The sequence below is a fragment of the Plectropomus leopardus genome, chromosome 15 (genome assembly GCF_008729295.1).
Source record: "Plectropomus leopardus isolate mb chromosome 15, YSFRI_Pleo_2.0, whole genome shotgun sequence".
NCBI classification, from domain to species: Eukaryota; Metazoa; Chordata; class Actinopteri; order Perciformes; family Serranidae; genus Plectropomus; species Plectropomus leopardus.
In genome coordinates this window covers 14,391,382-14,416,686 of record NC_056477.1, presented here as the reverse complement: position 1 = coordinate 14,416,686, position 25,305 = coordinate 14,391,382, and the positions used below count along the sequence as shown (strand labels likewise).

The 25,305-nt window shown below is 40.4% G+C and overlaps 2 protein-coding genes across 3 annotated transcripts in view; both read left to right on the top strand.

Moving 5' to 3' along the window:
- Positions 1-2,777, top strand: part of parga (poly (ADP-ribose) glycohydrolase a) — a 30,285-nt gene extending 27,508 nt beyond the window's left edge. The window contains exons 15-16 of the mRNA XM_042502362.1: positions 749-877; positions 1,541-2,777. Of these exons, the coding sequence (XP_042358296.1) occupies positions 749-877; positions 1,541-1,722 (311 nt within the window). The 3' untranslated portion in view covers positions 1,723-2,777. The remainder of the gene's footprint in view (positions 1-748; positions 878-1,540) is intronic.
- A 1,838-nt stretch (positions 2,778-4,615) lies between these two features.
- On the top strand, positions 4,616-25,118 carry ogdhl (oxoglutarate dehydrogenase L). Of its 2 annotated transcripts, none has more exons than XM_042502270.1 (23): positions 4,616-4,774; positions 5,496-5,719; positions 6,836-7,006; positions 7,771-7,873; positions 11,144-11,259; positions 11,360-11,514; positions 11,937-12,083; positions 12,170-12,260; positions 12,364-12,543; positions 12,643-12,771; positions 13,786-13,965; positions 14,045-14,197; positions 14,856-14,958; positions 15,066-15,194; positions 15,658-15,808; positions 19,494-19,621; positions 19,922-20,100; positions 20,222-20,293; positions 20,900-21,025; positions 21,965-22,037; positions 22,122-22,285; positions 22,371-22,525; positions 23,188-25,118. In XM_042502270.1, the coding sequence occupies exons 2-23, from the start codon at positions 5,498-5,500 to the stop codon at positions 23,309-23,311; spliced, it is 3,051 nt and encodes a 1,016-aa protein (XP_042358204.1). In that variant the 5' UTR covers positions 4,616-4,774; positions 5,496-5,497; the 3' UTR covers positions 23,312-25,118. The 2 variants fall into 2 exon arrangements, with proteins under 2 accessions (XP_042358204.1, XP_042358205.1); XM_042502271.1 differs by having other exon boundaries at positions 4,742-5,006.
- Positions 25,119-25,305: the final 187 nt, after the last annotated feature.

Here is a 25,305-nt window from a genome sequence, read left to right as displayed (position 1 = left end):
CTCTGAAAATTTTGACCAGTTGTGTCTCCGGTCAATGACTTAAACATTTCTGTTAACTGATATTATTATCATACTTATTATTCATGAGGGCTGTGCTGTACTTAAACTTACATCTCCCCATAAATGTCCTGCATTATGAATGTAAATGGAGCAGCATGCGTTTGTTGTGCACAGTTTCATTTAGAACTGAAGCTGTTAATTTCCTCCGCAGCACGCTATGAATAGATCCACTGGACTTAAGGATGATATTAGCTTCCGGGTACCCCCGCCCATTAGCCCTGGAATTAGCATAGCTGGTATTTTTAGAAGGCAATAACTGTATTTTACATTATAGTCCCGCTGCCGACTTGAGCTGTGGTAGTTACATAAGACCAAGCTGTTATGTTGTTGTAAAGATTACAGACCTTTTGCAAATGATGTTTGTTTTGTGTGTTTAAATCTGGAATCAATATCAACTCTGTTTAATATTTAAAGGTCTTAAGACCTAATTTTCAAAGGCTAAAAGATTGAGTGCTGTTGATGAGGCTTTGCTACCATTGGTGGATTATTTAGTCTTCTGATACAAATCGCCCCTGTCACTCGTGTTCTTTTCTGCCAGAAGCTGCACCTTAACTAGCTTATTGATCAATTACTTCAGCTTATTTTCAGCGGTCAATTACACATTTATGATTTCGTTCTGAAACTGACGATTACTAATGATGCTAATTTGTTATTTTATTGTTGTCTGGATTTTCCCTCTCTTTTTCAGCACTGATTCAGTTGATGGCTGCAGCCGAGGCTGGGAGAGACATGGCCTACTTCACATTCGGAGATGCTCAGCTCATGAGAGATGTTCATGAAATACACACTTTTCTCACAGAGAGGAAAGTCACAGTCGGTAAGACTTGCACGCAAAACCAAATGTTTTAGTTTTGTCTTGGGAGTTCGACTCTTGTCAGCGCTGCCTCTGTTGAGCTCTTACACTAAATTGCATAATGAACAGGAATGGTGACGATATCAGCCACTGTTAGGATTGTGGGCCTCGTGTGGCTCGTACAGCCCATGGAGGTTGTCCTTGCTGGCGTCATTACGGGGACAGTACGCATAAATAACAGTATGCAGTCCATCTCTATGTTAAGTTATTCCACCATCTCCGTCCTGCAGCCCATCCATTCAGCCTCAGCCGCAGAGTGGATTACTGCCTGAACTGACCCCAGCCTCTCCCCTCCCCCTCTTTTCATTTTTCTTCCGCTGACATTTATTGAAGCCTTTCAGAGAAATTCCCCTCTAGCCATCCATTTCCTAAAGTGGAGCTACAGAGAAAAAGCTCACGGCTTGTGTGCGTGTGTACGTGTGCTCGATTTATAAATGAGCCCCAACACACTTTCATTTTTCTTCTTTTTTTTTTCCTGTTACAGTTTCTGTCTCTCGTGCTTGTTCTTTGACTCACTTGTCCTTTTTATCTATTTCACTCAAATCCTGTTTTTATATCCTTCCATATCTCCTCTGGCTCTTGTTTCCACATTCCCCTCCCCCGTCCTCCCTCATTTTCCCCTCCCAGGGAGGCTGTACAACCTTTTGAACCAGTATTCCAGTTTGGTGTGCAAGAATTGCCGCACGACTCGACCTGACGTCAGTCTCTATAGTTTCATCTATGAGAAAGTCTCTTCCCCCGCACCCACTGACGCCCTGGACTCTGCCAAGGATTCTGGGATGTCCCCAGTAACATCAGACTCTCATTAACATGGACAGAACTGGAACTCGACGTCCCTCCTTGTCTCTCCACGTAGAAGAGACTCCAGGTTCACAAACCTCAACGTGCTCTCAGCCTTGTGCTTACAATCACTTCTTCTCTCACACACTCCCTTTAAGTTTGTGATCCCAACACACAAACTACCAAAACACAGTCTTGCCTTTCTTGTTGGTGGTATTATAGGAGCCTCGTAGTGTGTCACCAAACGTGGTGAAATGTTTCAGAGACTTATAGCAATAGTAAATCCTGGTTGCTGTTAGGCCTTTCTTTAGTGGAAACGTGATGTGGAATTCTTTTCTTTTCACACTAATTACAAATATGGCCAAATATTCCTCATATGCATGGTTGTGATCACTTTTCATTATTAATAATCCAGGACATGATAATCCTCTGTAGTTATCTTGTCCTATATTGTGTTTGCTACTTTTTCTGGATGAGTTGTCTTCTCTATTTACCATCCCCAGGCTGTGGTGAGGTTCCTGAATGTAGAGAGATGATGAGATGCCATACTGTAGTCTATGCATGGGTAACATTTATTTATCAAATATTCTACAAATATATGCTGCTCTTTTATAATCCCCTAGGATGTCAATGCTTAACACACATATCACCCTTATTTTAATATGAGTCAAAACTGTCAATAAAATGTGACTGGTATGAAAATCATCTCAGATGAAACAGATACAAACAACTCATTTTCATCCTCAGACCTTTTATTCTATTCTGAGAAATCATTTTCAGATATATTCAGTGTGAAGCACAGTATTGCTACTGTATATACAAATAAAGGGGGAGCATATCAAGAAATAATTGCACGCAAAGTATTATTTTTGTTAATATTTTTACTCAACATTTGCTTTGAGGATATAGTTATGTTTTCTATTATTTACTGTATTTTCTGATTGACAGTGCGGGTTCTATTTAATAATGGGTTCATAATTAGATTAAAGGCTGTAAATATATTGCATATTACTGTACTTTAGGTTTGTAGGTTGTACTCTTTATTATTATAATTTCTTAATTAAAGTATATCCTGTTAAAATGGTATTTCTTTGCTCTAATCAATATGATTTACTGCCTAATGATCAAAGGATCAGTACAATACAAGCAAAATCTCAACAAAATCATGTAGGGGCAACAAGTTTTTGGTTGCATAGCCTCATTTAAATTATAACCAAAAATTATTTTAAAAAGCCATTCTGCTGTATTTGTTACATCAGGGTAATGTAATTATTCAAAGATCATCTAGAAATATTTTTTTCAGACTCATCAGAGAGAATTAATTTCCCTCTGATATGCATGTTTGTAACCGTGCCTCGGCTCCACAGATTTGTCACGTAATTTCATGAAATCATACATTATTTAATCATTTGAAATGTGATTGATTTCTTGTGATAGCACGTGTACCAAGGGCTCTCAGACAAATTTAATTCCACCTCCAAACATGCTTTATTAGATGAATTAGGGGTCCTAAATAACCTTGTGACGTGGACTTCCATAAATGGTGAGTAGGCTTGGCTTGGGTAAGTGGATTACACATTATCTGCTGCTTCTCCCACTCTTTGCTCTGAGCCCGGCGTTGCCCAAATGAGCTGTGGACTAGAAACAAAGTCAATTTGGTTTGGCAGACCCGACTGTTGATGTCTGCCATGAGCCTGGGTCACCTGGACTTGAACTTTATTTAGGTTACTTGTGCCTCCTGGATTAAATCAAAGATTCATTTGGACTCTGAACATTGACTGAATGTGCCAGGCAAATCCTACAAATGAATAACCAAAGTCGACGTCAATGATGACATATTTCCACTCACATTTCAACAACAGTTTGTGACCAGAAATAGGTTAGAAAGACTGTCACTTGTATAATTTCCCCATAAACAAGAAATGTTTCAAATGCTGAACTGCTGGTCCAGTTTCGTCCTGTCTAGTGATGTAATTATTCTAAAACAGGATGTAATTTAACACAGAGCCCATAATGTTAGCCAGCGGCACAGGTCTTTTCATTGATGAATACTATTAATAAAACGCCAGAAAGCAACTGGTCTTCACTCCATCTTTGTCAGGCGGCGAAGTCACTACAACAAAATGGCATTTCAGTTCATAATTGCCTGACCCTGCGTTCTCCAGGTCAGCTGGAGAACAGCAGCAAACACAAATGCAAATAATGAAAAGGGAGGAACTCTTTGGGTAAACACTGGGTTGTCCCAGAGCTAAAGCCCACTGAATAAATTCTTCATACTATATGTAACGTTTGGTTACATACAGTATGCTGTTGCTCATCATTACCAAGATTACCAGTTTAAAAACCACATAATGATGCTCTGATATTTAGATCTGTGTGTCTGATCCTCTTGCATCGTCTTCTCTCCATTTTCTCCTTCTCAGTCGCCTGTTCGTCATGATTGATAACACTGTTGCCTCTCTGCCAGCAAGTATGAATGATGAAAATCTAGATGAGGAGGAGAGAGAGAAGTTGTGGAGGGGATAAAGAGAGGGAGGGAGGGCCAATTATCTTATTGTTTAACCCACTCATGGTAGAAGCCCATCAATCTGAAACCACTTGCTCAAATGACTCGTGTTCAGCCTTTATAAAAGTTTAATTGGCTTATATAATTAACACTGAGAGGAAAGACATATGTGTGATGTAACTTTGAGGGTAAAAAATGACCCGTCTGGATAAGAAGTGTTTGCAAGGACCCATAGATTACAGTATTATGGTTATAAAAAATAATCTCTGCTATTAACAAACACAATTGATTTCTTCCTGATATTTTTTATTTTAACATTTAAGAAAAAATAACTATATAATTACATTTGGTTATGTTTTCCTCTCTCTGTGTCCCTGAGCTGGTGCGTGTGTGTCCGTTACCTAGACATTACAGGCACCCTTGGCTGCAGGATGCGGCTCGCTTTCCACGGGAAGCACCACCTGACACGCGGGGGGCGTGTTAAAACCGTGCGTGCACTCTGGATCCGTCACCTTCACTGGTACCTGTCCTACCTACACCCTCCGGCGATGACAGTAGAACCAAGTCAGTCTAAGGTAAATGTGATCGAAAGAATTCAAACGTATCTTAAAACACTGTCCTATTTCCCGTGATTCCGCGCGTTTCCAATGGCAGAGTCGAGGGGAGATTATAAGGATTTAATGTTGACGTTGAGGGATTAGTGGTCCAGGGGAAACAGTTACAGACCCAGAATGAAACAGGCAATGCTTTGGCAATGATGTCGGCGCTGTAGTCTGAAGGAGACTGTAAGACGTCCTGCAGGAAAAGGTGAGGAAGTTGCAGCACAGTCGATGCCGCAGTAGTAGCGCCTCATACTTGGGCTGTTCGCGGTTACGCGCTTTTTGCAGCTGCAGAGACTTTGCGCAGAGTAAACAATCGCACAGGCCGTTGCGTGGTTTTATTTCGTCTTGCAGTGTTTTTTTTTTTTTACATTAAATACATGCTGCTTCGATCTGTATGAATTCCATTGAAAATATACGCTTTTAAATGTCATTTCATCCATTAGGAGTCTGTGCGCAATTATAGGCCCAGTTAGATATGCGCTTTTTACATAATCAGTTTAAGCAGATGGAATATTGTTTGATGGCTGACATTCAAAAACTGCACATTCAGAGCTGCTTTAATATATTAAAACATCTCATCCAGTCATGCATACTTTTTGTGGGTTTTAATATTGTTAATTAAAATACTAAGATGTGTGAGTTTGAAAGGCAAGTTGTTGACTCTTTTAAACTTTCTGTCCCACTTTCTCTCCAGCTATGAGTCAATTTCGGGCGTTAGCGGGTGTGCTGAGGAGTGGGTGTGTTGGGGGGAGTCAGTGGCTGCGTGCATGTGGAGGGGCCCCGACCAGACGCTCGGCTGGTCCCTGGAGAGGCTGCTCCTCCGGAGCTGCGCCTGTTGGCTCAGCATTGGCCAGCAGCTCCAGCTATGTTGAGGAGATGTACTTTGCCTGGCTGGAAGATCATAAAAACGTCCACGAGGTAACAGTGTGCAGCAACATGTGCCATTTTCTCACACAATTAGTGAACTAGAGAGGACTATGAGTGTTGTTGCAGAGGGAGCAATGTCCAGATTGGGGAGCCATGGCAGGGTTGTAGCACAAAATTCTGGGCCCCTTGCATAAGCTGTCTCTGTGGGCCCTGCACTTTTCCTCTCTTGATCCATGTCTTCCTCTCGTGCATTTTTTTATTACTAAGTCAGTGTCCCTTTCCTTTCTGATTTGAAACCCAGATTTCTCTTTCTTGGGGAAAGACATGACAGTTTATGCAAGTGCTCACAAATCCTAGTGCATGGTCAGTCTAAACCGTTTTGCACCATTAAGGGATGAGAGCTCACCAACTGAGCAATAGATGTCATTTAAACATCATCTCCAAGCTATAGGCCTGTAATAGAGCAGGATCTATTGGCCACATATAGCCCATCATTTAAAATAATCATTAAATATATTTTTAAAAGATACATAAAAGCCTGTAAATAAGTAACAAAAGTACTGCATACCCCTGCGTTTACATTAGAAATGTTTATTTTGTCATATAACCAAATTCAGTTTACTCTTTCATCTGGGCTAAAGCTAGACTTCTACTAAACTTTCACTTTTCAACCCTGAATAACCGGAATCTAAATATCTAAAGACAAATAAATCTAAAGACAAACAGATGTACGTTTGTATGATAGAAATTTAACGCCTTTTCAACATGAAATTGCTCAGTGGGCAAAGAGCTTCCACCATATTTTATACACAAGTCTTTAAACCAATTCATTGGCCCTAAGTAATCAGCCCTACTTTTCCCCCTACTACAATTCCCCTGTGTGGTAGGAGAGGGTTTAGTGGCTTAAATACAAATAACTTATGTTGCCAGTCTTGGTCTTGAAAATGGGCACTAAATAAATGTGCACAGGGGTTTGCTGCAAGCTCGATTGCCTTGGTCATGTACAAATATACTGTAGCTGCAGTGTCCTGGATTCCTGCCCATCTTTTTACTGTCCTGTCATCCCCTTATCTAGCACCCTATAATAAGCAGCAGGGATACTTTTGGTCCATGTTTGTGACTGACCTGCACTTGCCTCAACTGGATCTGTCTTTCTATGTGTTACAGTCTTGGGACGCATTCTTCCGTAACATCCAGGCCTCCAGTCCGTCTGGTGAGGCGGGCGAGAGACGCCCCTCCACTCTGCTCCAGGGCAGAGTGTTGTCCCACTCACCAGACATGGCACAGAAAGTGGTGGAGGACCACCTGGCCGTGCACACTCTCATCAGAGCGTACCAGGTATTGCACACTCACCCGGCCCAGCTATAAGCTGCGCACACACATCAGTTATCAGCTCATATAATGTAGATTTATGTTATTCACAGATTAAAAGATTGATCACATATTTCATAGGCATCCGTTTAAATCTTGATGCAGTTTCTGTGTACAGAATTAAGATGTCATCTACCTTGAGCCACAACCAGCTGACTATTTGTATCTCTGACGTGTGAAAAATGCATCAAACAAACTCCTCTTGACTTGCCAAAACAGATGCAACTGGCAGTGAAAGCTGTTTACACTGTGTGTCCTTGTATTAAAAGGAATATACAATTTGTTTGTCACTGCACGAGGTTATGCAAATTGCAAGATTAACTCCAACCTACTTACCCTGCTGCTTTTTGAAAACTGGAAATATCAAAGAGACTACTTAAGCAAAACAGGTGGTAACATTTCCCCTTGCCCTCAAATTAATTCGAGGAACTATCCAAGGGATTTATTAAATTCTGTCTTTTGGCAAAGGCGTCACTTTTATTCCCAGCAGGTTGCAGTCCTGGTGGGAATGTGTGTGTGAGTGTGTGTGTGTACATAGACATAAAAGCACTCCCATGGGGCTCTTTTCTCAGAAAGGTTGACCTACAACTGAGTGTTAGCTTATTCTCCAGCTGTTTACAGTCAACACTATGATGGAAGCCCCTTGCTTTATTTTATTCTCTCCTGTCACTTTGTTTTGTTTTTATCTGATTCTCCTTATCCCCCCTCTCCTCCACTGTCTCTTTGAGTAGATTCGTGGCCACCATGTTGCCCAGTTAGACCCTTTGGGAATCCTGGAGGCTGACCTGGACTCCTTCGTTCCCTCCGACCTGATCACCAGCATCGATAAGTTAGGTGAGCCTCACAACCCCTGCAATCAACCCAGCACATCACACATCACAAATAGCTACCAGAGGTCTTAATTATAAATTAAGTTGTTCATGTCTTGAGTCATTTATTTTTACATGCTAAGTTCACATTACAAGCAAATGTGGCACACATCAGATTTTTGTTTGCTCTCGTGACACAGATCTGATTTTTTCAGGGTAGTGTGGACACAGAAATCTGTTTTTTTACAGTCAGATTTGGTCCACAGCAAGATTTGTGGTAAAAAAATCTAGACACTCTCATGTTTCTATAACAGGTAGTGCATATGCAGGACATAGCCATTTAATAAGATCACTACAGTATTAGGTATCAAGGTTAGTAATGACACCATGTTGACACCCTGAAGACATTTGTTTATTGTTAACTGCTCTGACTGGCATTTCTGCACATTTTTTGTGCAGAAATGCCAGTTGGAAAAATGTCGGACACATGTTCTCAGGCTGACAACACAGTGTCAGTTCAAACCACCATGCCTCACATTGCAATGCTCTAATTATTATTAATGTGCTCTTTCCTGTCCCTGTACCTCCTGTTATAAAAACATAAAACAGGTCCATATTTTTAACAAAGAACTCATCTGTGCTCGATTGTTTTATTTAATTTTATGGGCATCCCCAAGATACTTTGAAATGACACCTTAATGTTTTTTTTCTACACTGTTGGGCTTGTAAATTCAATGCATTTCAACATTAATCCCCTCGGCATGGCGGACATCTTGGATTTGACCTCATCTGATTTCCCTCTTCATGAAAACTATGTTGGAAATTTCATGCTTTTCTCATGAATTGCACAGTCCTGGTTATCCAGTCTACTTTTGTGACAGATGTGAAAAAAGTCGTTTTGGGATTCATGTTTTTTTCCCCCATATATCCATGGTTTTTTGTATATCATACTTCACTGCGCGGGCACACATCACTCACTTTAAACATAAATGTAAATAGTCTGGGCAGAAAGATCTGATATGGAGAAATAAATTGAGCATGAAGCCCTGCAATATGAACATAGCCATATGTTCACACTGCAGGTAGTTTCATAAAAAAAGGCTCCACGAAACCCATGTGAAACAGACTGCATGATTTAAAAAAAATCTGTTAAAAATAAAATATTTCATCATCTAAATGCAGGTCCACAGCAATTGTACATTTCTGTATTGAACTCCTTATTTTATCCCCTTTTCCTAACCAAAGTATATAGCGTTAGCCCACAGGCGGTATATATGCTGATTAGATTCCTACTATAGAAGTACTTCCTCCTAATTACCTCAGGATACTTGTCTCGCTAAAGGTTTTCAGTCATAAGCATATTCTTCTTAGTGGTACGTTTACTTCAAAAGCTTCATTTGCCTCATAATGAAAATATCTGCTTTGTATTTTTCCTGCACTTTATTTCAATAACATTTCTGTTTCCCTCTGAGGGTTTGCACAGTCGGTACATGTGCATCTATCCACACATTAAACACGCACATGGTTGCATAACTGATTAGACCCAAGAGTGTAAGTGGTATTTCAGTATAAAAAGCCCCATCACGTTCTCCACCAAGTCTGTATATGCTTTGGTCAGCCTAATGCTGTCATTAATCTCAGGCCAAGCTCTTGTCATTCTCCATTTCATTTAGTGAACTGAGGATTGGTGGATGCTGGACGACCACAGAAAGCGATCGAAGTCTACAGTAATAGCTAGTGAAGAGGAGAGAGAGAGAGAGACATTGTTTCTGTTGGCTGCTGTTATCAGTGATCAGTGTGGCAGGACATAGCGCTGCATTATGTATTGTCACCAGGGCCAAAGCTTCCTAATGAAAGCTAATGACAACCTCCATGCCCCCTTATTTGGTCAGCTGATAGCACGAGAGTCTATTCTTGGCCCCCTTTGTCTTTGCTGTGTTCCTAATATGATTTGCACCTGTCTCCTCTTATGTTGCTTACAATCTTGAGCCTGACCAGCCCTCTCAGGTGGGCTTTGTCAGCACCGAAACTTATGTGGGACAGCCGATACTGATGCTGTGTCTCCACGTGTCCTACTATTGTACTGTCTACAAATGCATCCTGGATTTAAAAAAAAAAGTTTCATAAGCAAGCTTTATTTTTCATGTTTTGCCATCAGAAACAAATTTACTTGGATCACTTGAAGTTAAGTCCCTGCAATGTAGTTCTCTAAGTTAGCAGGGAGCACTACTGTCATATTCATCATAAAACTACAGCCCAACAAGCATTTAGAGCACAATTTCTATTAGACTGCAGTCTCAGTAAGGGCTTCAGGTAATAATTACAGTATTTTCACAATCAATTAATCTGTTGGTTATTTTTTTTAATCAATGCCTTAATCATTTAGTCTATGAAATGTCAGAAAGTTGTGAAAAATGGCCAATTTCTCAGAGCCCAAGGGGATGTTTTCAGATTACTTATTTTGTCCAACCAAAAGTCTAAAAAACATTAAAAGGTGTTTAATTTACTGTGTTGTAAACTGGATCAAATTAGCAAATCCTCGCTCAGGAGAAGCTGGAACCAAGGATGGCATTTGTACTTGTACTTGTACACTTGTGACAGCAATGTAGTAGAGACTGAAACATAAATGAGATAACTAACATAAGCAATTTTATTTTATTTAATAAAAAAACACAGTCTGTAACACAGTGCAAATAGCGCAGACAGTGCCAACAACGGGAACAGTGCTGACAGAGCTTGACAGAGACTGTTGTTAACCTGGGGGTAACTGGAGAGGGGGGCTATGCTTCTAGGACAACGTTGTCCCGATATCAGTGATAACTGACCATGATTGCTGTGTGAGCACATTGCAGAGCGTCAGCGATTAACTCGCCAATAGGGCAGGGGCTCTCACACACATGCAACTGGACTGTCTACAATAACAAAGAACGGAGAAGCTTGGGTCATTCTCTGCTCAGGATGACATTTCTACATCTTTTTGTGCTGAAAAATTTTTTTTTTAGGGTTTTTAGGATTTGGTTTGAATCTTTAGAATAAAACAGTTGAATTGCGTTAATATAGTCCTCTCTGTAGGCTTCCAGCTTCCTTCCTCGACAGAGTGGTAGTGTAAAAAACATGATTGCGCTTGATGAATATGAATTAATATAAACATTTCTGTAACTATTGATAGCCAAGATTGGGAGGGATAATGGTAAGACATGGAATATGTGGTCAGGGTCAATCAGTAGGTCATGAAGTTGTCCTATCGTCAAAGTCTTACGCAAATCTCCCTGTGTTTCACATGACGTTTTCATAGGTTTCTACGGTCTTGACGAGTCTGATTTGGATAGGAGCTTTCAGCTGCCCTCCACAACCTTCATTGGAGGAGGAGACACCACTCTTCCTCTTAAAGAAATCATACGCAGACTAGAGGTATTTATTTATTTCCATGCATGTATCTAATGATAGGGGGGAAACCATACCACTGCACCATGCCATGTATATTTTTTAAAATTTTATCTCTTTTTTTCAGACATCCTATTGTGGTCACATCGGAGTCGAATTCATGTTCATCAACAACGTGGACCAGTGTCAGTGGATTCGTCAGAAATTCGAGACTCCAGGAATCATGCAGTTCACTAATGCTGAGAAGAGGACTTTGCTGGCCCGCCTGATCAGATCCACAAGGTCAGCAACAAATAGACATCCACTGACTTACACTTTGATGACAGCTCAATACTTCACTTTTAGTTATAGCTCACATCAGAGACTCACCTAACATAAACAAAACTCTTGCACACGCATATATTTGGAAAAATAAACACCCTATTCTTCATGTGAGCAAATTTGCATCTTTGATAAATGATCTCAGAGGTTAGAGAAGGTTCCTGGTAGTGATCTGCCCATTGTTAGAATGCATGCTCTTTTTATTGTATGTTTGCTTTTTCTATGATTTTGCAGTGTTATCATCCCAATTAAAACTTATTGGCACTTACATTACATACATTTGCTAAATGTTTTAGTAGTTCTTAAACTACTCTAAAACATCATTGTGTTGTCCCAAACAGCATTCTCTCTAACTAAGTTCTAGCTATCTTTTTAATGTCTAGATTTGAGGACTTTCTGGCAAGAAAGTGGTCATCAGAGAAACGTTTCGGTCTAGAAGGCTGTGAAGTGCTCATCCCTGCTCTCAAAACCATGATTGACACATCGAGCGCTGCCGGCATTGAGTCCATGATCATGGGGATGCCTCATCGGTACACATTTCCTCACCTCTTAGCTTAATCTATACATACAGATAATTCTTGTCCTTCTGTATTTGATTTGTAAACTCTGCTTCCAGGGGTCGACTGAATGTCTTGGCCAATGTGATCCGTAAAGAACTTGATCAGATTTTCTGTCAGTTTGACCCCAAATTAGAGGCAGCTGATGAGGTGAGTGATCTGCAGATGTTTGGCAGTGTGGAAAAGTGTCAGAAGAAAGCATTTTGGAGATACAACTCATGCCTTATGACATAACCTTTCTCTCCACCTGTAGGGTTCGGGTGATGTGAAATACCACCTGGGAATGTACCACGAGAGGATAAACCGTGAGACAGACAATAACATCACACTGTCACTCATGGCGAACCCGTCCCACCTGGAGGCGGTGGATCCAGTGGTTCAGGGCAAGGCCAAAGCTGAGCAGTTCTACAGAGGAGACAGTCTGGGAAAGAAGGTAACACTTATTGTCCCATGCGCCTGGTGGCTAATTTTGTGTTTGGTGAATATAGAGATACATTGTGTCTGTGTCTATGGTGTGATATTTTTTTTCTAGGTGATGTCCATCTTGATTCATGGTGATGCTGCTTTTGCTGGACAAGGAGTTGTGTATGAGACTTTCCACCTGAGTGAGCTCCCCTCCTACACCACACATGGTACAATCCATGTGGTGGTCAACAACCAGGTATTGGAGAGACTGTAACATGTGACCTGATACTTTTACCACTAACCAGAATGCATATATTTTGTAATTACTCATGTTATGGTAGTAATGCCATTTCTAATACTGCCATAATTAATACTTGTGCTATTACTATTTCTGAAGCTACCGATAATAATAACTGTGGTGCTATTATTTTATATAATTCTGTTGTTTGAAATCATTATTCCAAGTAAACTAACAAAATGAGCTGGTAGTTTTTTTGTTTTACTGCAAGTCACAAAGGAGGTCTGCACACTGTTAGGCTACGAATAAATAGTATATTTCTCTTTTCTTGTAGAACATTTTGATCTACAAGATCTTCCTCAGGCAGCAGGACTTGTGCCTGAGACTTACCGTGTGTAGACCTCCTTTGTGACCTACTTTGAGTTATTCTTTGTTTGTATTTTGCTTGGATGTGTGCATACTTGTTTTCTCTTCTAAACAAATTGTTTAACACAATTGTGCACATTTTGTTGTACTAGACATCATTTAGATCACTTTACAATTGGTATGCACAATATTAGATTTTTGCCGATACTGATATACGTATGTTTTTTTACACCTGATTGCAGAGAACATTATTCCTGTTGTGGAATAAACATATTATTGTGCCCACTTTTATTGTGATGGCCCACTTGTAGACAAATGATGTTTTTCTAAATTTAAAACTTGCCATATTTATTTTTTTGTAACATTTTCAAGTAAAACTATCAAGTCCTACTTTAACAGGCTTGGATGATGCTCTCCCTTAGTCAACACTAACAATAGACAGAATAAAATAGTGCAAATTTGACCTATTTGAACTAATTAAAGTGATGAAAGCGCCATCTTAGTGCCCCGTCATATCAACAGACACAGAAATGTTAATAATAGGCCGATACCAATGTTTCTTTTTAAAGCCTTTATGTGTGTATACCGATGACATGCCTCTGATATTGTGCATTCCTACTTTGCATGTAGTTCTAGGCCTTTAATGTTATCTTTGTTGCCTCTCAGATTGGCTTCACCACAGACCCTCGAATGGCCCGCTCCTCGCCCTACCCCACTGATGTGGCTCGAGTTGTCAATGCACCCATCTTCCATGTGAACGCTGATGACCCTGAGGCTGTCATGTATGTGTGCCGGGTGGCTGCAGAGTGGAGGAGCACCTTCAACAAGGACGTTGTCATCGACCTGGTGTGTCACAGATGAGTCTTAACAGGAAAAGCAAATATAAGTCCACAATTTGACATGGCTTTTATGTGTGTATTTACAGGTTTGTTACAGGCGGTTTGGCCATAATGAGATGGATGAGCCCATGTTCACCCAGCCGCTGATGTACAAACAGATCCGTCGGCAGGAGCATGTGCTGAAAAAGTACTCCGACAGGCTCATTGCGGATGGAGTGGTGACGCTGCAGGAATTTGAGGTTTGTGATCTAATGCTGTTTGCTCTTGTTAAATATACTGTATATTGGTCGCTGCTACTGTATGCTGTTTTATTTGGCATCACCATTCGCTGGACTATGTGCATTAAATCACACTTAGATATTACCCTAGCCTTCGAGTAGATGTGTAGCGCCAGCACTGCTGTGTATTTGAGTTTCAATTTACTGCCTCAGTTCAATCACCGAGCCTCACAATCCCTCACATAGAGTATATATTGCTCAGTGAAGTTGAAGTATACCGCAGATTCTGGTGCCATTCAATGGAATTGCTCAGGTTCTTCATCCAAAACAGAAACTTTGATCGTAACATCCATTCTGAACATTTTTTTATACCACATGTCAGTCAGAGAAATACTGCAGCTCCTCTCTGGCGTGCTACTTCCTGAGTTTTGATGGACATTGTTTTCTGTTGTGTGGCCTGCTATCTGGACTCTTGGAAAAGCCCCATTTGTAAAAAAGCAAGGCAGAACCATTACTGCTGGTGGAGGCTTCTCTCCTCCCCTAATATTTCTCTCTCTTTCTCGCTGCACACAGTTTTGGTTAGTCAGCTGTAGTCCTTTATTGAAGTAAACAAACTTTGCATCAGTCAATATGTGGCATTTTTATTGTGTCTATAACACATTACCAAATGTGGCTGCAGGAAGAAGTTGCCAAATATGACAAGATATGTGAGGAGGCATACACCAGCTCCAAGGATGAAAAGATTTCACACATTCGACACTGGCTTGACTCCCCATGGCCAGGTAAATGGTCCCTTCCAGTAATTCAGGTTCAGTTTTTGTTGTTTTGATTAATTTTTGTGTGAATACTTTCTGTTGCTATTGGAGTAATGCCGTCTCTCTCTGTGTAGATTTTTTCACAGCACAGGGAGAGCCCAAGAGCATGAGCTATGTCCCAACAGGACTGGACGAGGAGGTTCTGCAGCACATTGGCCAGACAGCCAGCTCAGTGCCTCTGGAAGATTTTAAGATCCACCCCGGTGAGTTGGGGAATAGAGAGGAGAGACAGGCTAACGGTCATGGTAATGCTGAAGAAATGCTGTGCTAGAAATCTACACACAGAAGAGCACACATGATGGGGTACATGCTGCTAAAAGATATGATAAAGAACCTTAAAACACATCAACTTCAGGGCTGCAATTACCTTCTTTAGTCTACTGGGATGATATTAAGTCAGTTAAAGCAGTTCACCTGTAAACACATGCTCTCCTAACAGCAGGTGTTTGGCCCGCACAGCTGATTTGGCTCACGTTATAACAATTAAGACTGCCACAAGGGTTTTTAATGTTATTTACAATACAGTATGTCAGCCCATTGCGTTTTACACTCCTTTCCCCAGTGCTCTCCTAGGATCTCTCTTGGTTTCATTTGCTCTTCTGTGTGTGTGTGTGTGTGTGTGCTTGTGTGTGTGGTGGGGGTTGGGGGTTGGGGGGGGTTCTCCAGGTGTGTCTCGAATCCTGCGCGGTCGCGCTGACCTGGTGAAAAACCGGCAGATGGACTGGGCTCTGGGAGAGTACATGGCCTTTGGTTCCCTTCTCAGAGATGGCACCCATGTACGACTCAGCGGGCAGGATGTAGAACGAGGCACCTTTAGGTGAGTCCATGTCAAAACAACTCAATGTTGCCTCTGAAAGGATCTGTATGAGTCTTTGTTTAAAACTCTCTGCCTTCTTGTATCAATACTCTGACACTAGCAGGAATCCCTCTGCCACCACTGTGTACTATCAGGTGGTTGTATATAGTAAGTTTCAGGTGTAGTTACTGAATAATGAAAGGTTTTTACAGAATATCAATTTTTACCATCTTCATTTTTATAGCTTAGGAGCCCTTGTGGAATCACAGTCTCTCCACTCAGTGAATGAACTGGGGTTCTTTTTTCAGTCACAGATTGTCTCTATCTTTACTTACTATGATATAGGGCTGTGCTTTAGTTATATAAAATTGGTAACAAATTTAAAGCTCAATCATAGCGAGATTAAATTACAATGTCATTTTTTAAATTCAACAAATGACTTGTCCAAATTGAAAATTAAGAGACAAATTTTTACGTGTATAGCAAGGGGTTTTTTTGTTTTTGTTTTTTGAATTTTCTAACAATGGAGCACAGTTCATCCTTTTGAAAATCAGTTTTTGTGTGTGTTTGTTTTACATGTCATTTTGCATAAATTTGCTATATCATGATATAGAGTATATTAATTTGGAAAAATATTCAGTATACTAATAGTCATTTTGACTATGTCAGCCAGCCATACAATAACTCTTAGGCTCCATTCACATCAAATCAGATGTTGTGGACATTAACCGCAGGGTTGTGTGGTTGTTTGGGAGTGTCACATAAATTGCCCATTTGTGGAGGAGTGGAGGGTGGAGACCAGCAGAGCCAATCTCTCTGTCTCAGCAAATGAGTATTAGTATTCAGTAAGTTTGTTTATGTTGGTTTGATAGATCTGTAGAATTTCTTTTTAATGCTACAAAAGACACACGTGTGCACAAAAACAAAGAAAGCAAGTGCTCCTTTGAAGGATAGTACTCACGAGCAGCTAATACGGACTTTTTTTTTGTTTTTTACTCATTATATTTAACAATAAAGAGAGGGTATTAATTGTTCCCATGTACTGTGGGTGTCTGGCAGTCTGGCAGTCTGGTTGCTGGTTAAGTTTTATTTATCGTGCTTCTATCGTGAAGTGATTACAGAACAAGAAAATACAGGTACGGGAACACATAAACAACCAAAAGAGTTTATATAGAACAAGACAACAATCGACAAAGACGATATTAAGAAATGGGACAAAACTTAATCACAACAAACACAAACTGTCTGCAAGTTACATGATTGGCCAACGCAGATTAATGTCGGGTAGCATTTCTCCAAAAGTTAATTCTGTTACAACTATTTGCCACATGCTGCTGCAATTCTTTAATGCAGCCCATACCACAACAGCCTCGATGCATTATGCACATTAAAATAAATGAGAGGAGAGGCATTTTTGCCGCATCGCCTGATTTGGTGTTAATACAGCTGTAAATTTCCTCAAATGGTGTATTTTGTCATCAAACGGGCAATTTTGATGAGTTTGTCAGGGTCAGCCTGCCTGACCAGAGATGAAAAGTAAGAAACAGTCACCTAAATGTAGTGAATTAAGTAATTGGGGGGGTGGGGAGGGTGGCACAGGGAGTCTGACAGACAGAAGACGTCAGCGCAGTCTCCTGGGAACTGTGAAGCCCACATGGTGTTGTCATGGTATGGAGGGACGAGTGACACATGAACAAAACCAGCTCCCCCTTTCACTGTGCCTGTCTCGTCTGTCCCCTATCATTTCTCCACCAGCCCATCTTCACTGACACCAGCCCCCCTGCCCCTCCCTCTCAGCTCAAAGCGACATACATCACACTAACTAACCAGAGGCTACAGGGCTTTTTCTTTAGCTGCACATTTACCACTGACATCTACTTCTCCCTATCTGCTGTCCCCTTCAGCAGGGTAATTTGCCTGGCTAAAAAAAATGACAGCAGTCAAACACTATATCCACCCTTCATCTCTGTATCACCTGTTGTGTATTTAAATCCTCCTCTGTGTCAGTTTAAGAGTCCATGTTTTTTCTCATCGTACTTCAGTGATACTTCATCGGCTTTATCACCCCTTATTGCTTTTTCTCCCAGCTACCCTTTTTTGTATCCCCCACAACTCTGTCTCCCTTCACAGTTCTTAGGAGCTGAGCATATTGGCATGTTACAGTTGAGTGGGCCTGCTTGCGTTTCTGTGATGTACGTAACAGCGTGCGCTAATGGATTCAGTCGTCGTGTTTGGGTAGGTTGCGTGCGCCGTGCACCCCTTTCCCTGACTAATGGGGCCCCCAGGCAGAGGAAGTGTGTGTGTTTTTGTGTGCGCGTAAAGACAGAAAGAAAGAAAAAAGAGGTGGGCACGCAATTTATGAGGCAATCCCGGAGAAAGACCTCATTCTCGTGAGGTTTTTGGGTCCTCTTTGGAGTGAGAAAATGAAATTATGTGTGTTACCTCAATTAATGCTGGATGCTCTTGATTTTGTTCATTCATCAAAGGATTTCTTGAAGAGAAATTGTATACACGAATATGGAGCAAGGATCAAACAAAACAATTATGCCATACATTATATGCCCTCATTAGTCCATAATTATGGATATTATTCAAAGGACTCAAAACATGCTCGTCTTCTCGGTGGTAATATCATATTCAAGATAATAATCAATAGATTTTGGTTATTTCCTGCAGTTCTTCCGCCTGACCGTTACATAACCTCTCTGACTGTGTGTGTCTCTGTGTATGTGGAGATGTCATTAAAGTGATGTTAAAGGGGTTTAAGTGATTGTCTGATCGTGCTGGTTTTGAAGACTGATTCCTACACTGGGAGCGAGCGGACTGGCAGAGCTTGTTAACGCTTGGCTCTTTGCTCCCATCAACTCTTGTTGGGTCTCACACTGACTGAAGATGAGGAGAGAGGGGGAGTCCTCATCATTGACTACCTTTATGAGCAGCAAAACATGCACTGCACTGTGTGTGTTTACAATCCCCTGCATCCACTGGGTTAAAACATTTTTTTAAATCCAGTTGTTTTCAACACCATCATTTAAGACCGCGCACAGTACTGCAAGAGTGCCCCTTAGGAGCAGTACTTCATCTTTTAATAAAAAAAATTAATTCAATATCTTAAATGTCAGTTTTTCCTGTATCAAAAATTGCATCGAATATCACTATTTTTCAAGGCATTGTATCAGAGTTTGAAAAAGTAGTACTATGACAACACTACTCTACTGTAAAAGCTAGAGGTGAAATCATTTATTAAATCATTTTTTGATAATTGACCATTTAAGTTATTTATCATGTAAAAAAGACAAACATTAACTGGTTCCAGCCTCTCAAATCTGGCAATGTTTTGTAAAAAAAAGATAATCAATTTTTTAATCAATAATGAAATTAATTATAAGTTGCAGCCTCTTAAATGGGTTTGTGTTATTGTTTTTTATTTATACCCCACTTCGTCCATTAATTTCAGCTAAATGTGATATACTGCATGTCCTCCATTAGATGATGTAATTACGTTGATTTATTTTTGGTGCTTCACAATCCTTTAAAGTACCGCACACAAATGGATGACTTGGCACAACAGTGGGAATTTTTAACCGTGCGCCTGTTAGTTCAACATACAGCTCTGTCTCACTTTAAACTCAGAGCCATCAACATATCTTTAGTCTCTTTTCTATGAGCCAGTTTCATGCTTATCCGTCTCTCTTTCCTTTTTCAGTCACCGTCATCATGTTCTGCATGACCAAGAGGTGGACAAACGCACCTGTGTTCCCATGAACCACCTGTGGACCAACCAGGCTCCTTACACTGTTTGCAACAGCTCCTTGTCAGAGTATGGCGTGCTTGGTAAGAAGCCACTTGAGCCGCATGGCATGCTATAATTCAGTGATACTTAAGTTGCGGCCTGCAGTGGGGTCTAATTGTCTAATTCAAAATGAAAATAATTTGATTCACACTGGGAATTTTTTGTCATACTTTTGAATGTGAGTAAGGTCTCAAAGAGTGCATACAAAATAGATCTTGTTCATAAAAAAGTGCCAGAAGAGGATCCCTCTGACCTCCGACAGAGGTCAAAGCAAGTTGAGTCTCCCTGCTGTGGTTCATAAGTCATTTTGTTGCTCCTTTCAATGATGACTGTGACTTCAGGTTTTGAGCTCGGCTTCGCCATGGCCAGTCCGAATGCTCTGATCCTGTGGGAGGCCCAGTTTGGAGACTTTCACAACACAGCCCAGTGTATCATTGACCAGTTCATCTGCCCGGGGCAGGCCAAGTGGGTCCGCAACAATGGGATTGTCCTGCTGCTGCCACATGGGATGGAGGGAATGGTGAGATGGGGCAATAAATCCATCTGTGTTGCTCTATAGTGTTTAGAATTAAGTTCGGATATATTTTGAATTTATGTTTTAGTGGGACTCCTCGTCCATTTTTGTTCTCTTCTGTCTTCAGGGTCCAGAACATTCATCAGCTCGACCTGAACGCTTCCTGCAAATGAGCAAAGATGATCCTGATCACTTCCCTGTATGTTCACATGTGCAATTTACAATTGCTCAAATGGTTGCTAAATTAAGAAACGTCATTACCTAATGCAGAAAATCTAAGCGGTTACGCCGTGTGCTGCAGTTATCATCCTGTAGCCTTCTGTTTTATTGGCCATGCTGATGTCATGACCACTTAAGAGATGGCTCAAGTGATGATTGCCAATTTCTCCAGAGCTGAAAAGTCTCTTCATTATGGCCTCCAAAGAGCTGGTATTCAGCAGTTACTCAGGTCCCAAGGGTGAGGGAACATTCAAGGAGGGAACCATAGCCAGCTGTATCAGCAGAAGCTCTCCAGATTCATCTTCAAATGGGATATTGATCAAGCTATTAGTAGGCGCATACTAAGGGATTAACATTCTCTGTCCTGTCGTGTGTGTGCGCGCGTGCGTGCGTGCGAGAGAGAGAGAGAGAGAGAGAGAGAGAGAGAGAGATACAGTGTACTACATCTATCATCCAATAATAAGAAAAAACATTGCTGCAACCAACACTATAACTCTGTAAATTTGTCCAAAGTTAAATTTCTGTTTTCAGAATCAATAACCTTTATAATTCATTTGTAATTGTTTTTGGTTTTTTTTTTACAAAGGAGTTCAGTGGAGATTTTGAAGTCCAGCAGCTATATGACTCTAACTGGATTGTGGTCAACTGCTCCACGCCTGCAAACTATTGTCATGTGCTCAGACGGCAGATTCTGTTGCCATTCAGAAAACCGGTAAAGTGTGGCATCGTCTTCACTGTATGTTATGTGTGTCTTACTTTGTTCCAGTTTGCACTTGTCTTCTAATGATTGATTTTACATTTGAAATTTTGCATTGAATGTACGCATCTAAGCCTGCAGCCATAGAAAGTCCAGACGGTCACGAGACAGCTTGTTTTGTAGACATTTCCAGAGCGTTAAAACTCTAATTTACATGCTGACATTAGAAATCATTTGTGTGCTTTTTATTTGTCTTTGGGAAAACAGTAGGTCACATCTCTTACTAGAATGTAATCCAGGTCTCAAAAATGAAAACATGAGAGGCACAAATTTCAGTTACGTCTTCACAGTTGTTCATTGGCTCATCGTGACAGTCATACTATCAAAATCACTGTTATGATATAAAACTGTATCACAAACCATGCTTGAAAGTAATCAGTGTCCAGAGAAATACACAACCTTTGATAGTATTTACCTACTCATTTACAGAACAAATAATTCATTTCTGATTCAAACCTTTAAAGTAGGTCTAGTGTGGGTGTAAAGTTTTGGGCTGTAAAACATATCTCCTTTTTTTGTATACACACAGCTCTTTTTTCAGCATCTCAGTTTTCAGCCACGGTGAATGTCTTAACTGATCCCCTGTCGCACATAAATGCAATGCTTTGTGAAGCATGAGAAAACGACTTCCTGAGCAAATTAGCGGGAAGGCCAATAGGGGATAATATTGTTTGTTTTTTATGAAAACTTCTGGACTTGGTCGGCTGAGCACAAAGGATTTTATTTATTTGATTCATAAAGAAATGTTTTGTTTTCCCAGTGCTGATGTAGCGTGCTATATGGTGGCAACAAATTAGCGTGAAAAGAGATTAAAACTTTTTTTTCTCTGGAGTTTTTTGAAAGCGCACAATGAAGTTACGGATGATGGAATCAATCTGTTGTCTGTCTCCACAGCTGATCATTTTTACTCCAAAGTCTTTGCTGAGGCACCCTGATGCAAGGTCCAGTTTTGACGACCTCGCTGAAGGTGGAGTTTTACTTTATCTCCGTAAAATATGACGTAAGGATTTGGCAGTGGACAAAGGTAACATGTCATATTAAATGTTGGCAGGCACTAAATTCAAGAGGTTGATTCCAGACGAGGGCCCTGCAAGTCAGAACCCAGCCCAAGTGAAGAGGGTGATTTTCTGCACCGGCAAAGTCTATTATGAACTGGCTAAAGAGAGAAAACGGCAAAAACTGGAGAAAGACATGGCCATCATCAGACTTGAACAGGTGTGTAATCTCTGAGGATTTTGAAGTGAAAGTGATGCAATGATGTAATTTCTTTTTCCACTTATTTTTTGGCATCCCTCCTCAGATTTCTCCATTCCCCTTTGACCTGGTCAGAGCAGAGACAGAAAAATACAGCAATGCTGAGCTGGTCTGGTGTCAGGAAGAACACAAGAACATGGGTTACTATGATTACGTCCGGCCGCGTTTTCTCACAGTGGTGGCCAACAGGAGGCCCATTTGGTAAGTGTTTCTGTTCACTCGTCACCTGATTTGTTCATGACAGAGGTAAAATGGAACAATTTGTTTAGAGCTACAACTGGCAGCCTGCAGACCTCACAGAGGAATTGTGGATTCAAAACGTTCAGATGATCTGCTCAACTTTTGAAGAGTTGTGCGATGCAATAACACCTCTTCCAGCTCCTGTTGCATTATGCCCCATTGCAGTTTTGCAAAATATGGGTTTTTGGTTATATGTATATTTGTATATGTATATATATATAGATATATATAGATGTATGTGTGTGTGTGTGTGTATAAATCATTTTTTTCAAATTGATGTTTCCATTAGGAGTATTTTTTATTCACAGTTTCACCAGAGCGCCAATTTGAGGGTTAATGGAAACCCGTCCTGTCCTGACAATTGTGCTACTATAATGCATAAAACTGGTTGATTGCAGGTCGGGTTCAGGTGGTTGATAAATGCATGGAATGTGGCATAGACGTATATTTTCATGTAAGAATTGGGATAAATTCATAGCTCTCATCTAAAATTTGTTTTATTTATTTATTTTTAAGTCAAGACCCAACAGTGTCTGCTTAGAAAAATTCTGGCCCGTAATCAAATGTAGTTGAAGACCCCTGGTTTTGAGGTTTTGGTGACAAACCTGCTGTGTTTGTTTCAGGTATGTGGGACGTGACCCTGCGGCTGCTCCTGCGACGGGGAACAAGTCGACCCACCTCAATGAGCTGAAGAGGTTCATGGACACAGCTTTCAACCTGAGCGCCTTCCACGGGAAGGATTCGTAGTTGAGAATTGGAGCAAGACTGGAGGTGCAGTTTCATCTCCAAACATAATGGTCTATTTATTAAGTCTTTCTTCAAATAATTTTAGGTTTGTGACAATCTGGAACAAAGCCTTTTTAATTAACGTGATTTTAACTCCTAATGAGTACAAGATAAATCGGCAACACTAACTGACCTGGTTCAAACAGCACAATATTCATGTCTCTTGAGATGGTCACTATATAATAGCATAGAGCAGAATAGAAATACTTTATTAATCCTGTGAGGGAAATTGTTTGTGTCAGATTAAGTGACCATTGATCAATTCTGATCAGTCATAACTGTTGGTCTTCCACGACCTGCAATAATGATGATGTGAGCAGTATTTTGTAGCACAGCTACAGAAAAGGCAAAAATTTTGAATGCACTAGTCCTTCCTGGGCCTTGCAAGTATCTTAAATGTGGCTTGTCCTCCACTGTGACAAGGGAAACACGCACAAATTGTTGTGCCTGTCCATGCCCCTAGTCTAGTGAAATCTTGCCATTCTTATTTATGCATCCCAACATCACCCTTGATCACCATACGGTTGTTTTTGGACCGATATAAGTAGCAGCTTTACCGGATCAGCACAAATTCAATTAACACTGTTCAATGCAGGGCCTATATCAGGGCTTTAACAGAATAAATATGTATACACCACAAAAACTTGTGTAAAGAGAAACAGACACAAGTTTTTTAAGCCTCTAAACCGTTTTTCACCTCCCAAACCTTCAAAATAAAAGAAAATATTACACAAACATTAAATATATGTAATATAATTATCACCTAGTTGTGTGGTGAAGTAGCAACGATGCACTTGTGACAATCACTGTTATTAAAGTAGCTTTAATACTGCAGATACCTCCATTGCTGCCATGCCGGATACTCGTATATATTTGTAGTAGAGTTGTATTTATATAGATTTTTGTAGATGAAGAGCAGAAGCTACGAGACGCACACAAAACACTAACTGGTGTATTTAAACAATGAATGTGAAGCACATATCACAGGTATGAAGACTGTTTTGAAATTTAACACATCAGTAGGTTTAGTGCCTGTGTTCGCTTTGGCTACCTTAGCTGTTAGTGAAGGAGTGTGTGTTTATTGTCACACTTCACTTCACCAGGAGACATGAGCCAGCTGGCACAGAGACTCGCAGCCATGTTTTCTTCTTAGGACATAAGGCTCGGCTTCCTCTTCGGTGGCTGAGGGATGCACACTCATAAACACGGCAAAAGCTTTGGATGATTTGAGAGCAATATTGATGCTTGGGAGTCACATGAAAATCCCCAGGTATTTAACAGAACTGATATTAGTTACCAGTGTGCTTAGAAATGTTCCCTTAAATGATCTTTCCTGTTTAGCAACCACACTGTAGCTTACCTTTTCCACTTCTAGCTGGGAGATTTAACAATAAGCTATGCACAAACATTATTTTACATATCTAATTGCTTTAAAAAGGTTTATGTGTGTTGATTTTTTAATGAATTTAATATATCCACATATTAGTGTGGTAATTGAAGCATTAGCACACACTTACACTGAGAATAATAAAATATGCAATAAAATATATATAAGTTTAAGAACATGCTTTGGTCATGATTTTTGGCTGTAGATGTTGCTTGACAGCATACAAAAGTGAATGATTTAAACAGCTTCAGTTGAGCTCAAATTCTGTGATACCACAAATTCCCCCTCTATGAGACACCTCATATGTAAGATAGACAGGCATTTCCACTGTTGATTACTGTGTACAAATATACTGTCTGTACTTGACAAATAGAAAACTTTGCAAATTGCAGAGCATGCTTTACAAGTTGCTTTTTTTTTTTTTTTTTTTGCATTTTGCAGATGCTTTTTTTTTTTGTTGTTTTTACTTTGGCACCTGTCCTCACGGCACTACTGTGTGTTTGCAAGCTCATTATTTACCATTATTCCATACTTTCCATTTGTGGCCAGAAAAAGTTCTGTAAACTAA

Bases quoted from the DNA above. Each gene is read 5' to 3' on its own strand.
- ogdhl (XM_042502270.1), top strand. From the start codon at position 5,498: ATGAGTCAATTTCGGGCGTTAGCGGGTGTGCTGAGGAGTGGGTGTGTT. The intron at 7,007-7,770 runs GTATTGCACACT...CTCTTTGAGTAG, and splicing joins CTCTCATCAGAGCGTACCAG to ATTCGTGGCCACCATGTTGC. The intron at 15,195-15,657 runs GTGAGTTGGGGA...GGGGTTCTCCAG, and splicing joins AGATTTTAAGATCCACCCCG to GTGTGTCTCGAATCCTGCGC.